We start from the raw sequence: 12,113 nt of genomic DNA on the forward strand, positions 1-12,113 counted from the left end.
CACATGAAGGAATATGGGAGGCTTTAAGAGGTGGTATTCAGAATTTTCCTTGAAGGATTTCCCTGGAAAAGATGCTTAAAAAAAAAAAAAAAAAAGTCGTAAGGTTAGTGCTTAAGTTTCCAACACTTCAGTAGAAGTGAAGAGTCAGTTAGACTTATATCCTAGGAAGAAGACCAAAACACTGTCATTAAAGCTCTGCTGCTGCTGCTCCTGCTAAGTCGCTTCAGTCATGTCCGACTCTGTGCGACCCCACAGACGGCAGCCCACCAGGCTCCCCCGTCCCTGGGATTCTCCAGGCAAGAACACTGGAGTGGGTTGCCATTTCCTTCTCCAATGCATGAAAGTGAAAAGTGAAAAGTGAAAGTGAAGTCGCTCAGTCATGTCCGACTCTTCACGACCCCATGGACTACAGCCCACCAGGCTCCTCTGTCCATGGGATTTTCCAGGCAAGAGTACTGGAGTGGGGTGCCATTGCCTTCTCCTGTTAAAGCTCTAAACTTAGTCAATTACTTGGAGTAAGGAAAAGGGCTGGAGGACCAACAGCTAAAACGCTGGAAACAAAGACACATACACTTCCAGGTGTGGATTTTTATTTTCACAAAGAGACAACAATGCCTTCCCACATACAAGTATTTACAAAACCCAACTGATTCACCAATCTAGAACCTGGGTTTTTGTTTTTTGTTTTTCCACTTCTCAACATAGTTGGGAATATGGAAACATTAATACCAACACAATTCCCAGAGATGGAATTTATCCATCAAACAGTGCAGATTACCTAAAAGTGCACTTACCTGCACAACTCAGTCTAAGAACCTCAGTGATACAAATCTCATGGCCAAGGTTTTATTAATCTATTTGGTTTCATACCATGCAAACCTGAACAAGTGTGCTGCTACACTAAACTGAAAATTGGTTTTCATTTTACAATTAAAAAGGTTCTCAACGCTTTAGCAACTATACAGAATATGAAGGTTTATTTCAAAAAAGAGTACATTTCTTAAAACCAGGATACACAGATGCACTTAATGTAACAGTACCTTCTGCAAAAATAGGTTACATAATACTCAGAAATGCAAGGAACAATCTTATTTTCTAAAAATTAAACAGCAGACTTCTTAAGCTTAAACAGCCTTCAAAATGGAGGCTGAAAATTCTTGTTGATAAGAAGTAACTCTAGAGCCTGACACCACAGAGCTAATGCTGCAAATTAAACCACTACCACACACCTGCAAACTACTCTTTATATTCACACAGCGTTAAACAAAATGGTTTTGATTCCTATCCTTTCCAATGTGTCTTGGTGCTGCAAGAAAAAAAGTTGAATGATACACAAAACTATTAAAAGTTACAACGGAACTATTTAAACATCTTCTCCAAAATTGAGAAAAGCAATCATGTTAAATTTTAAAAAAAGAGAAAAAGGAAAAGTCTGACAACTCTCAAGCAAGTCAGAGGTCCTCTTCATAAGTAGTCAAGTAAAGTTTATAGGAGATTTCAATAAATTATCTTGAAACCATGGCAGCAAGTAATTTTCAGAATCGTCGTGGAGGTACACCCTTAAATGGCTTAAATCCGGAGCCACTTCCTCTTGGCATGGAATTGCCACTGATTTGTACAATTCTATTAATTGGGGATGCATTACTGAAAAAAGGTTTAAAAGAAAAAATTGTCAGAGAACAAGAGAGAAAATAACGACAGCTAATACCTAAAAAGTGATTATTATTTAACAGACACTGTTCTTTGTACTTTACTCATCTTAAATAATTTACTTTTTTCAACAGTTCTGTGAGGTATGTATCATTACTAACCCCACTTTCCTGATGAAGAGTGATACAGCATTTAAGTTAGCTACCTAAGATCACAATGCTTATCTGATAATAAACAGTAGCACAGGGATTTCAACTCTTACAGTCTTGTGTTAAACTCCTGCCTCTTAGTAAGCCATGTCATGGTCTGCATATGAATGGACTTCTCAGAGTGAGGTCCCTAGATCTGCATCAGCATCAACTAGGAACTTGAACCTCTGAACTATAGGACATCATTTAAGAAATACTTTTGGAATTTCTTTTATATGAATAATGCAACACAGTAGGTATGAATAAATAATATAGGAATAAAAACCCACCCCAAAACGCTATAACAAATTTGGAAGATATAAATCCATGGTGAAATGGTTTAAGGATAAAACCTGATTAAAGAAAGGCTTGGATGCCAGGCTAAGTGATCTAAAGAAGCTGTTTGTAGTTCTGGAGCAAGTAAATGGTGTAAGAAAACAGTCTCAACAGTTAAATTTAGAAATAATGGAAAAAAATGGAGGAGAGAAAAATATTAGGAAGATCGACAGGAGCTGAAATGAAAAAGAAGACAAAGCCACCACAAATATTTTTTTTAACTGAACCATACTTAGAAATTTATGCTAGGCAAGAAGAAAAATAAAGATGAGGCCCATATTTTTTCCAGTCTGGCACTGGCAAATTAAAAGAAGTTGGAGACAACAGAAACATAAAGATCTGAAATAGGAGGGGAATGAGTTTCCTTGTGACCTTGAATTTATTGACTCATCCAAGCATCTACATGGTGATCACAATATAATATAATAAAGAATAGTGTCTAAAATCCAACCATGTGAAGGAGCCAATAAAATAAATTTAAAAATTATGGTACATTAGAAAACAGAGGACTGTTTCAAAAAAGGAAAATCAAAAGGTTTTAATCACCAAAGTGCCCAAGAACTAAAAAAAAAATAAAGGAATCTGTATTTATCAAGAAAAAAGGTATGGGTGACCTTTAAAAACCAAGGAGAGGGGAAGGAGTGGGTGGGAAAAATCTGACATATATACACTACCATGTGTAAAATAGATAGCTAGTGGGAACCTGCTCTACAGCACAGGGAGCTCAGCTAGGTGCTCTGTAAAGACCTAGATGGATGGGATAGGGGTAGGGGGTGCGAGGGAAGTTCAAGAGGGAGAGGATGTATGTATACATATACCTGATTCACTTCCTTGTACAGCAGAAAATAACACAATATTGTAAAGCAATTATCCTCCACTTAAAAAAAAAAAAGTGATGAGGCTGGGCAGGCACAAGTATAACACTCACTTAAATTTGATGGTGGAAGCAACCAATACAATAGTAGTAACTGGGGTCAGTGAGCTAAGCCAATGTCTCTTCTAAGATAGATGAATGGGAAAGAATGAAGTGTATAGAAGAGATAGACCAAATACTTGTCAGCTGAGGGGTCACAATGGATATTGGTATGAAGAGAAAATAAAGCTCATCTCTTAGCATCTGAACAGCCTTTAGAGTAAATGTCCAAAAATTTTGATAAAGCTATTTGAGAAAGGAGGAAGCAGAACATACTTTCAGTTTCTTCTTCCTTTCTAAACATTTTTGTAATGATAGTGAACAAGAAGATTGTTCCAATATGAAATTAATATTCCTGTCTACTGGATTCTGACATGTATACATACCTATATGAAGATGTATGCCAAAATACCAACTAATTAACTTATAATGAGGAATATTAACACCAGAGCATGAGCACAAACCCTGCATATAATCTCCTGGAGACTTTGAGTTAATATGAAGAAATACCTGGGCAGACCTACGGTTGTTACTCATTGTAATTCGATCTCTCAGAAACCATAACGACTTTTAAAGGAAAAAGGTTTGGTTGTATGCTGGCAGAAAAACTTGAACTGATTAACTACTTACCTCGTATGTTGCGTTATCATGCCTGCTCCTGTCCGGCCATCACCCATTCGCCTTGTATCATGATAGCCAGGCCCTTGAGAAGGTGGACCATGCCATTCTTTCCTTGGTCCACTTGTGTCCCGTCCATGGCGTTCAACTACATGTCGTTCTTCAGGATAGTGCTAAAGAATAACATATTAAAAGAAAACCTCAGCCTCAGGCCAATTTACTTATGCTGGTATACTTCTCATGTCAGAAAGAAATTAAGACGTCTGAGAAGATGAAAGAACGAATAATATGAAAAAAGGTTTCCATCTACTTTGAACTGGGAAGCTACTCAGGCTATAAGGGTAGAAAAGTAGAAAATGATTCCGCATTGGTATTTCTATACCTTCTAACACCCATGTACTTTTTGACCCTTGAGTATTTCTGGATCTATATATAATGCCTAGATCTCTACATGTGTTAAGAAGGCATACTGAGAGATCAGAACCTTAAGACAATCAGGGTAGGGTATATGATCCACATGCAAATACCACATAGAAATAGGAGCTGTCATCTTATTTTACACAGTACTAGTTATTGTTATGGCTCTTACAAGGCCTTACATCCACGAGTATTAAAAAAAAAGAATACTGAACATAAAGAAACAAAAACAGAGAACTAAGGATCTGAGAGAGGAAAAAAAAAAAAGAGTCAAAAGTTATGAAAGCCTACAGAAATCTGAAGGTGCTCTACAGATGCATACTGCTGTCAGAACAGCTCACAGACCCAACACCATGAAAACGAAATTTCCAAGGGAGGAATAAGATCTTTCCCTAAAGATACCTTTTGCAAAAAAGGTAACTGAATGCAGAGGGGCTAGTCTATGAGACTGCGTTAAACTTTAAATAAGGCAGAATATCTGGATTATATTAAACAAATTTTAAAAAGTTCTATTCAGGGTATAGCTCAATGAATTGATCTACTAAATATTTCTACTTACTAAAAATACTGCAACTTATAAATCCCAGCAGGCCCAAATCTGTTTCAAAAATGTTTTGTATGAAATGGAAAACACAAAGCGGTATTAACTAGAATGCCTAGAGATTAAAAAGTTTGCTGGTAAAAAGTTGTTACAAAACCACAGAGCACCAGAGGATAACAGAGGTTGAAGGATGGATACACACATATACATACACTTCAGAATTCTTTTCTGTAATTTGATAATATTCTATCTTCACTACTGTCAACCTATATTATGCCAGTTATTTCATCAACAGAATGCTTTCAAATCAGGTAAAAGCTCATTTGAATTGCAAACAGATGTCCTCTGTTCATTAACTTACAAAATATTCATGTCAATGAAGTGTCACAAGAGTAAAAAGCAATTAAAAAACACAAAATATTCCACTTACCTATCTCTAACAATAAAAGAACAAAAAAGAGACAAGTATTTTATTTCAATAAATTCTACACTTTATTTAATTGAGTAGGAGGAAAGAGAGAGTATTATTTAAAGGGAAAAAAAGGAAAAAGATGACAGAAACACAAGTACAGGTCAAAGATTTTCCATCCAGTTTGAAAATCTCAATTTCTTAAAAAAGAATTAAAGCCAAAGTCATCATTAAGAAGGTTCATCTACCAAATACAACAATTCTCAAATTTCAGCAGGAATTTTAATAAAAATTTCAGGGATTAAGTCAAATTATTATGTTGTACACTTTAAACTTACACAGTTTTGTCTGTCAATTGTATTTTAAAAACTATAATTAAAAAAAAACTTCAGGGTTAGTATTCTGCTTCTCTGGACTACGATGTTCAACTACTGTCTTGAAAATACAAAAGGGACTTCCTGGTAGTCCAGTGATTGAGAATCTGCCATCCAATGCAGAGTACTCAAGTTCTATCCCTGGAGAGGGAACTAAGATCCCAAATGCACAGAGAAACTAAGCCCATGCATTGCAACTTCCCAGCCCGCCTACTCTGGAGCCTGCACACAACTAGAGAAGCCCACGTGCTGCAGGCTGCAACTAAGACCTGATGCAGGGAAACAAATAAGAAATATATATTTTTTAAATACAAGGAGCATTAAGACCTTTCGTGAGAAATGAGTCTGCCAATCATGCCAATCTAACTAGGTCACGCCCAAATGATACTATAAATACAATGTCTCAATGAGTCCTCTAAATTTATTTCTGGAGAATTGACAATAAACTGTCATAAGCACTTACCTGTGCTCCACTTCCTCGGTCAGTGATTACTCCTCTGTCTCCCTCCCTGTTTCCATAGCCGGAAGCATTACTGCGAGTCCCAGGAGGAGCCCCTCTTACACTGTGCCCTGATACTTCTCTCCCAGATCGTTCTGGCCTTTCAACTCTGTTAAACAAAATTCAAGAACATATACAATCAAACTCTAACCTTTTCTGAAAAACCCAAGTGCTTATTACCATTAGCTAGGCATTAGAAACTATACAAATACCTTGTTTCCCGTTTGTCAGTGGACATGCCTCCTTCAGCCTTCCAGGAGGTTGGTCTAGATGGATTGGGCCCTCCTTCTCGAGGATGTCTAGGGTGGGTGGTATCAGGTCTGTCATGAATGATCACTGTTCTCCTCTCATCTCGTTCTCCTCGTCTGTCTGTTTCTCGAAGTTCGTTTCTTGGTGGTGGAGGCTCGTTTCTTCTGGAATCACTGAAATTTTTGGGATACCTTTCAAAACCTAGATCTTCTCTTCGTGCAGAAGGACGTGGTTTTTTCCCTTCACTTTGACCAACAAAACGTTCTCTCCTGTTATCCAAAACAAAGAACACAGGTTTTGAGAAGTAAGTACTTGGTCTGATTCTTCTTAACTTTATTTGCATAACCTACAATAAGAACACCTTCTTTAAAAAATAACTTAAGGCAAAGTGAACAAAATAGCCACAATTATTGATTGTAATGGGGCTTCCCAAGTAGCTCAGTGGTAAAGAATCTCCCTATCAATGCAAGAGAAATAGGTTCGATCCCTGGATTGGAACGATTCCTTGGAGAAGAAAATGGCAACCCACTCAACTATTCTTGCCTGGAAAGCCCCATGGACAGAGGAGCCTGGCGGGCTACAGTCCACAGGGTTGCAAAGAGTCAGACACGCCTGAGCACGATTATGACTGAGCATAATAACCTATGTTCTTTTAAATTGAGCTAAATGTCTGGCGTGAAGGGTGGTTTTTTGGCATACAAGGGAAATTACATCAAACACTCAAGTCACTACCAACCTGAAGAATGTTTTACTATTCTTCACAAGTGAGGCACATCCCAAGGTAACAATATTTTCACTTAGTTTTAAAGGTTAAGAAGATAAAGCCTACCTACTTAAGCGTGTTTTGGTGGCCTATAAAACTAATTCTGAATACAGAATCACATTCTCATTAACAAATAGAAAAACCAAACATGATTTGTTCTGAATATGCAGTTATAACCTGTACTTAAGATTTTAATAGAGAACCAAACTATCACTAATAAGGCTCATACACCAAACACAGTAATTTTCAACATATTCATTTACCTATCAAAAGATGAAGACGGAATTGAGGAACTCTCAGGAAACCTGCCCCTCTCTCGGTGGTCAAAGTCATTAAATCTATTCTGTTGCCGAGAGTAGTCAGATCCATGGCCGAATCGTGCATCTGTATCTAGAGACAACTTTTTATTCTCGCTCCAGTAAGGATCATCCCGCCTTGAAGAGAAATATTTGCTCGTTTATATAAATTAGTTTTACAGCAACAAAATAACACCTATTGGAGTCATACATACCACATGCTAGGAACTGTGGATACAGAGGGCTAATAAACTCAAGACAAAACATTCTTTTGTAAGAACAAGCTAGCAAAAAATTATCAAATTATATAAAGTTATACAGTGTTAGAGGAATTTCACAGAAAATAATTGAAAAACTGTTCTCAAATTACTAAATTGGAAAGGCAAATAAGACAAATACTTGATACCATTCTAAAATAAAATTCTAACCAGGAGGAGCATACAACACTTTTGGTTATACTTAACTTTGGAAAGGATAGAGAGTTAGTCCCAAGCACAATTCATTCGCTCCGCTCCACTTGTTTCTCAACACAATCAACTAAATCTCACAGAATTTATATTAAGAAAATTAAATTACTATATTTTGAAGTCTATTAAGAACTATGAATGCAAACAAATAACAGAATCTATATTTTAGTGTTCCCAAGTTTGTGACTTTGATTTCTGTACTGTCTGTACTACCCTGTAAGAATTTTCAAAACAGGTCCGAGTTTGAGAGCCATTATTAAAGTCTACCATGTATTCAATATTTCAAGTCCTAGTGGAAAACATTTGGCAAAGAAAGGAAAATGGGGTGGAGGCGGAATGGGGAAAAGTTTTCTTCTACTTGAAAATCCACTGATGTCCAATTCACTACTGCAGTCATTCCATCCCTCTTGATCATGAGCTTTTATTCCAGCAACAGGTGCCTGTGCTTTCTAATTCCACAGTCTTAGCATGAAAGGAATAAGACAGCAAGTTTAACTGTTAAAGAAAGCAAGCAACTACCTATGATCTACATCACGTGGGCGTTTCAAAGAATTCCTTTTTTCTTGTTCATAACGAAGCTGCTGCTGTTGCCTTCTCAGTTCCTCTCGTTCTCGAGCAATACGTTCAGCTTCCTTACGACGTTCCTTCAGACAACATAGAAGGAAGAACCAACCAATGCAAAATGAAAACATAAGGTAAGTATATATGCAACCTTGCTTTAATCCTATCATTAAGAAAACATAAGCAAGCATCAGGCAAAAGACAAACCTGGGACAAAAAAATCTGACTTCAGTAATTGCAATCTAAGCTATGACTACTGTTCTATAACATTAAAAATAACAGAGACTGGGTGGTGAAAGCTGGCAAGTAATTTGGAAGGTCAGATTTAGTTTAATAATTTGAAACAAAAGCACCTAAAAGTAATTAGAGATAAAATTATTAATAAGACTAAGTGTCCTAAAACCCTGGATGCAATTCTGCAAAGAGAGGCATTATTTCCTTCCAGCCTTGGGGAATCATTCCCACTATAATAAGTAAGGAAATAGTTATTATTTTCCAAGAATGGGATAGTGACAGAGCCTGGATTACAACTACTCTGGACTCATAGTCCTATGCTCAGACTATCAGGCTGCCATGATATCAGACTTCAAGTTATTACCAATTGGCTAGGACAAAGTCATGACTAAATGTAGTTTTAATTAGCACCTAATTCACTGTTATCTCAGGGACACTTAATAAATGCTCATTAGCTGAACTTATTCTATAAAAGCTTTACAGCATGTAAAGCAAATTTCAGGGCAAAAATCACAGGGTTTGAAAAAGGTCAGTTATTTAAGATGAAAAGATGTTCTGACTGCACCTGTTCAATACGAATGCGTTCCCTTTCCAAGCGTTCGCGTTCCATTCTCTCTCTCTCTAGTTTTTGCCTTTCAATTTCTAGGCGCTCTCTCTCTCTCTGTAAGCGTTCCCGTTCTTCCCGTTCACGAATTATTCTAATGCGTTCTCGCTCTCGACGCTCTCTTTCTGCAATCTCTCTTCGTCTAACAAAAATCAGTATTTAGAAATACTTAAATTATGCTAGCACTGTGTGAAAGAGAATAGCTTTTGAATTTGTATTTTTCCTTGAGGTTGGCAATTTTATACTTTGACTCATTCTAAATAGTTTTAATGTAATTGGAAAGAGAACTAAAAATCAAACTTTAAACAGATTTCAATACTGTCACTTATTTAAGACTGTCACCTGAACAATTTTACAGAGTAGTTGCCTCTTAGATGATTCCTGTTTAAATAAAAATCCCACTATGATAGCCCATTAATTAGTCAACATCTTTAAAAGGACATTCTACATATATGAATTTACTAAACTACAAACTTCTGTTTTTGATAGAAAAATTTCCAGTATCTAGGATATATTCTATCTCCTAAGTAAGCCTTAGTTTTGTTCAACTGGGATCACAGCCACCAACATGAATTACAGCAAATGCTATACTAAATGGCTGCCCTCATGGCCTCTTTTGGAGTGTTCACAACCCATAATAAATGGCTCTAGATAACACGTTTCTTTGAGTTCAAATATGTGCTCAACTAAATTATTATATTAAGACTTCTAATAGTGGGTTATTTTTCTGTTTGTTTTTAATCATTTCCTCACTTTAGGGCACCCAGGGTATTCTGTCAATCAGCATGTCTTCTAGTAACCCAGTGGTTCTCAATGGTTCAGTACGGCCGTGGTGGAGGGGCATTTCTAATTTTAACAATGACCAAGGGGGCTGTTACCAGCTATTAGTTAAGGGGACCAAGGATTCTACATATCTTTTGATGCATGGCATAGTCAAGATAATCCTGCATCACAAAGAACCATCCAACACTCCAAATACCTTTCAAATGCCATAATGTAATTCATGTCATCAAAATAAAATCACTTCTAGGAAAAAAAAAATCTGGCCCTAGCATTTAACTCATTTTTAATAAATGCTAGTTTCATTTCCTTTGGCCTTTTATGTACACTAAAGTTTCCAGGAATGCAGCTCCACATAAAAAGAGGAAAAATTACACCTTCTTGAGAACTTCACCAAGAGTTGTTCACCATTTCAGAAGTCATTCCGTAACATCAACACTACTCCTGGTATTTGACTCACCAATATGACAAACCGGTATCAATCTGTGTTTGTAGCTGTCACATTCTCACTGAGTCTTAAGAGAGGTGCAAACATCTGACTACTTCATTAGATCTTGTAGAGCGTCATGCCTAAACATTCATATCTGGAATATATGCTTCATTATAAATTACTTTTATGTTTTCTTCATATTAGAGTTAAGGCTTTATATTGTTCTTTTTTGTATATTTGTACAGTATGTTACATATCAATTTCATTTCAGATTAGTAAAGAAGGTGCTACAATTTTTTTTATTATTATGAAACGGGTGCTGGTCTGATAGGTTTGAGAAATGCTGCCTAATAACTCCCAGTTTCACTCTTCTCTCAGCTGTGGTCATCTGAACAGGAAGCCAAGCATACTGAGACTTCATAAAAAAAAAAAAAAGGTTCTGAGTATGCAAGAATTGGAGAAGACAATGGCAACCCACTCCAGTACTCTTGCCTGGGAAATCCCATGGATGGAGCAGCCTGGTAGGCTATAGTCCATGGGGTCACAAAGAGTCGGACATGACTGGGTGACTTCACTTTCATTTTTCACTTTCATGCACTGGAGAAGGAAATGGCAACCTACTCCAGTATTCTTGCCTGGAGAATCCCAGGGAAGGGAGCCTGGTGGGCTGCCGTCTATGGGGTCGCACAGAGTCGGACATGACTAATGTAACTTAGCAGCAGCAGCAGCAGCATGCAAGAATTATTTCCTTTTAGTAAACTGTGTGGCAATCATAGTATTATTTAAGTTGCTAAAAGTATATCTGGTAGTTCCTAGCACACTTCCGAATGAATAGATGAAATTCCATAAGTGACCATTCAACAATACAGGTTAGTATTTGTAAATTTATATTATGAAACACTTTCACAAGAAAATTTTAAGTGGCATCCAAAAATCGACAGCAAACTGGCACTCGTGATGAACTTGAGATACGGCCACGAAAAGTAGAAATGTTTTGTTCTCATTTTGTTTTAAAGAGGATGCCTGCTTTAGGACAGAGTTTGAACGCAATAAGGTTCACAGGTTAAATCTTCCTTTACTTGGGCTCTAATTCAAAGTACAATAAATTTTTCCTACAATGTCAATGTATTATTTGGCCACTACAGCTTACATTAAGACTATCTTACATCAAAATCCAAATTTGCCTTCAAAGTCATGTTTTTTTATGGCGGCAGCTTTGAAGTAGAGGAAAGAGCATTGGACTTGGAGTCAGAAGACTTGGGTCTGAGTCCCGACTCTGCCACTCATTAGCCATGTGGCATTGGAAGAGTCATTTAGCCTCTCTGGGCCTCCATTTTATTCATTTATATAATGGACATAACTAACCTTATAGAACTGTTGAGATAGAGATAATAGATGCAAAGGTATTTTGTAAATTGTAAAATACTATGCAAACTAAAATCATTAGGTTTTACTTCTTAAAAGTGACAAATATCTTTCTATAGAAATACAATTTCCAGAAATCTGGTTTATAACTAATGTTAAAGATACACCTATAGTTAAAAACATACCTATAGTTAAAAACAGGTATAAAACAGACTCTTTTCCTACCTTCGAAGTTCCATTGCTCGCCGCAATCTTTCAAAACGAACTAAATGTTCTCTCAACCTTTGTTCCTTCATCTTTTCAAAAGGCAAGATGTCTTTCCTCCTGTAGTCTTTGTCCCTTTTTTTATCTAAGCTAGCCCTCTCCTTTTCCATGCTTCTTCCATGAATCTACAGGAAAAAAAAATTGTTAACAGGACT

General features: G+C 36.8%; 1 protein-coding gene across 2 annotated transcripts in view; it reads right to left on the minus strand.

Annotated features, from left to right (window-relative positions):
* Positions 1 to 573: 573 nt before the first annotated feature.
* Positions 574 to 12,113, minus strand: part of SLTM (SAFB-like, transcription modulator) — a 43,989-nt gene continuing 32,449 nt past the window's right edge. For both annotated transcript variants that reach the window (XM_010836818.1, XM_010836819.1), the window contains exons 15-22: positions 11,920 to 12,083; positions 9,081 to 9,261; positions 8,240 to 8,364; positions 7,221 to 7,391; positions 6,158 to 6,463; positions 5,910 to 6,054; positions 3,718 to 3,878; positions 574 to 1,644 (exon numbers count right to left, since the gene is read on the minus strand). In XM_010836818.1, coding sequence (XP_010835120.1) covers positions 1,536 to 1,644; positions 3,718 to 3,878; positions 5,910 to 6,054; positions 6,158 to 6,463; positions 7,221 to 7,391; positions 8,240 to 8,364; positions 9,081 to 9,261; positions 11,920 to 12,083 — 1,362 coding nt within the window. In that variant the 3' untranslated portion in view covers positions 574 to 1,535. The remainder of the gene's footprint in view (positions 1,645 to 3,717; positions 3,879 to 5,909; positions 6,055 to 6,157; positions 6,464 to 7,220; positions 7,392 to 8,239; positions 8,365 to 9,080; positions 9,262 to 11,919; positions 12,084 to 12,113) is intronic.

This window comes from Bison bison, unplaced genomic scaffold (genome assembly GCF_000754665.1).
Source record: "Bison bison bison isolate TAMUID 2011002044 unplaced genomic scaffold, Bison_UMD1.0 scf7180017864066, whole genome shotgun sequence".
Classification (NCBI taxonomy): domain Eukaryota; kingdom Metazoa; phylum Chordata; class Mammalia; order Artiodactyla; family Bovidae; genus Bison; species Bison bison.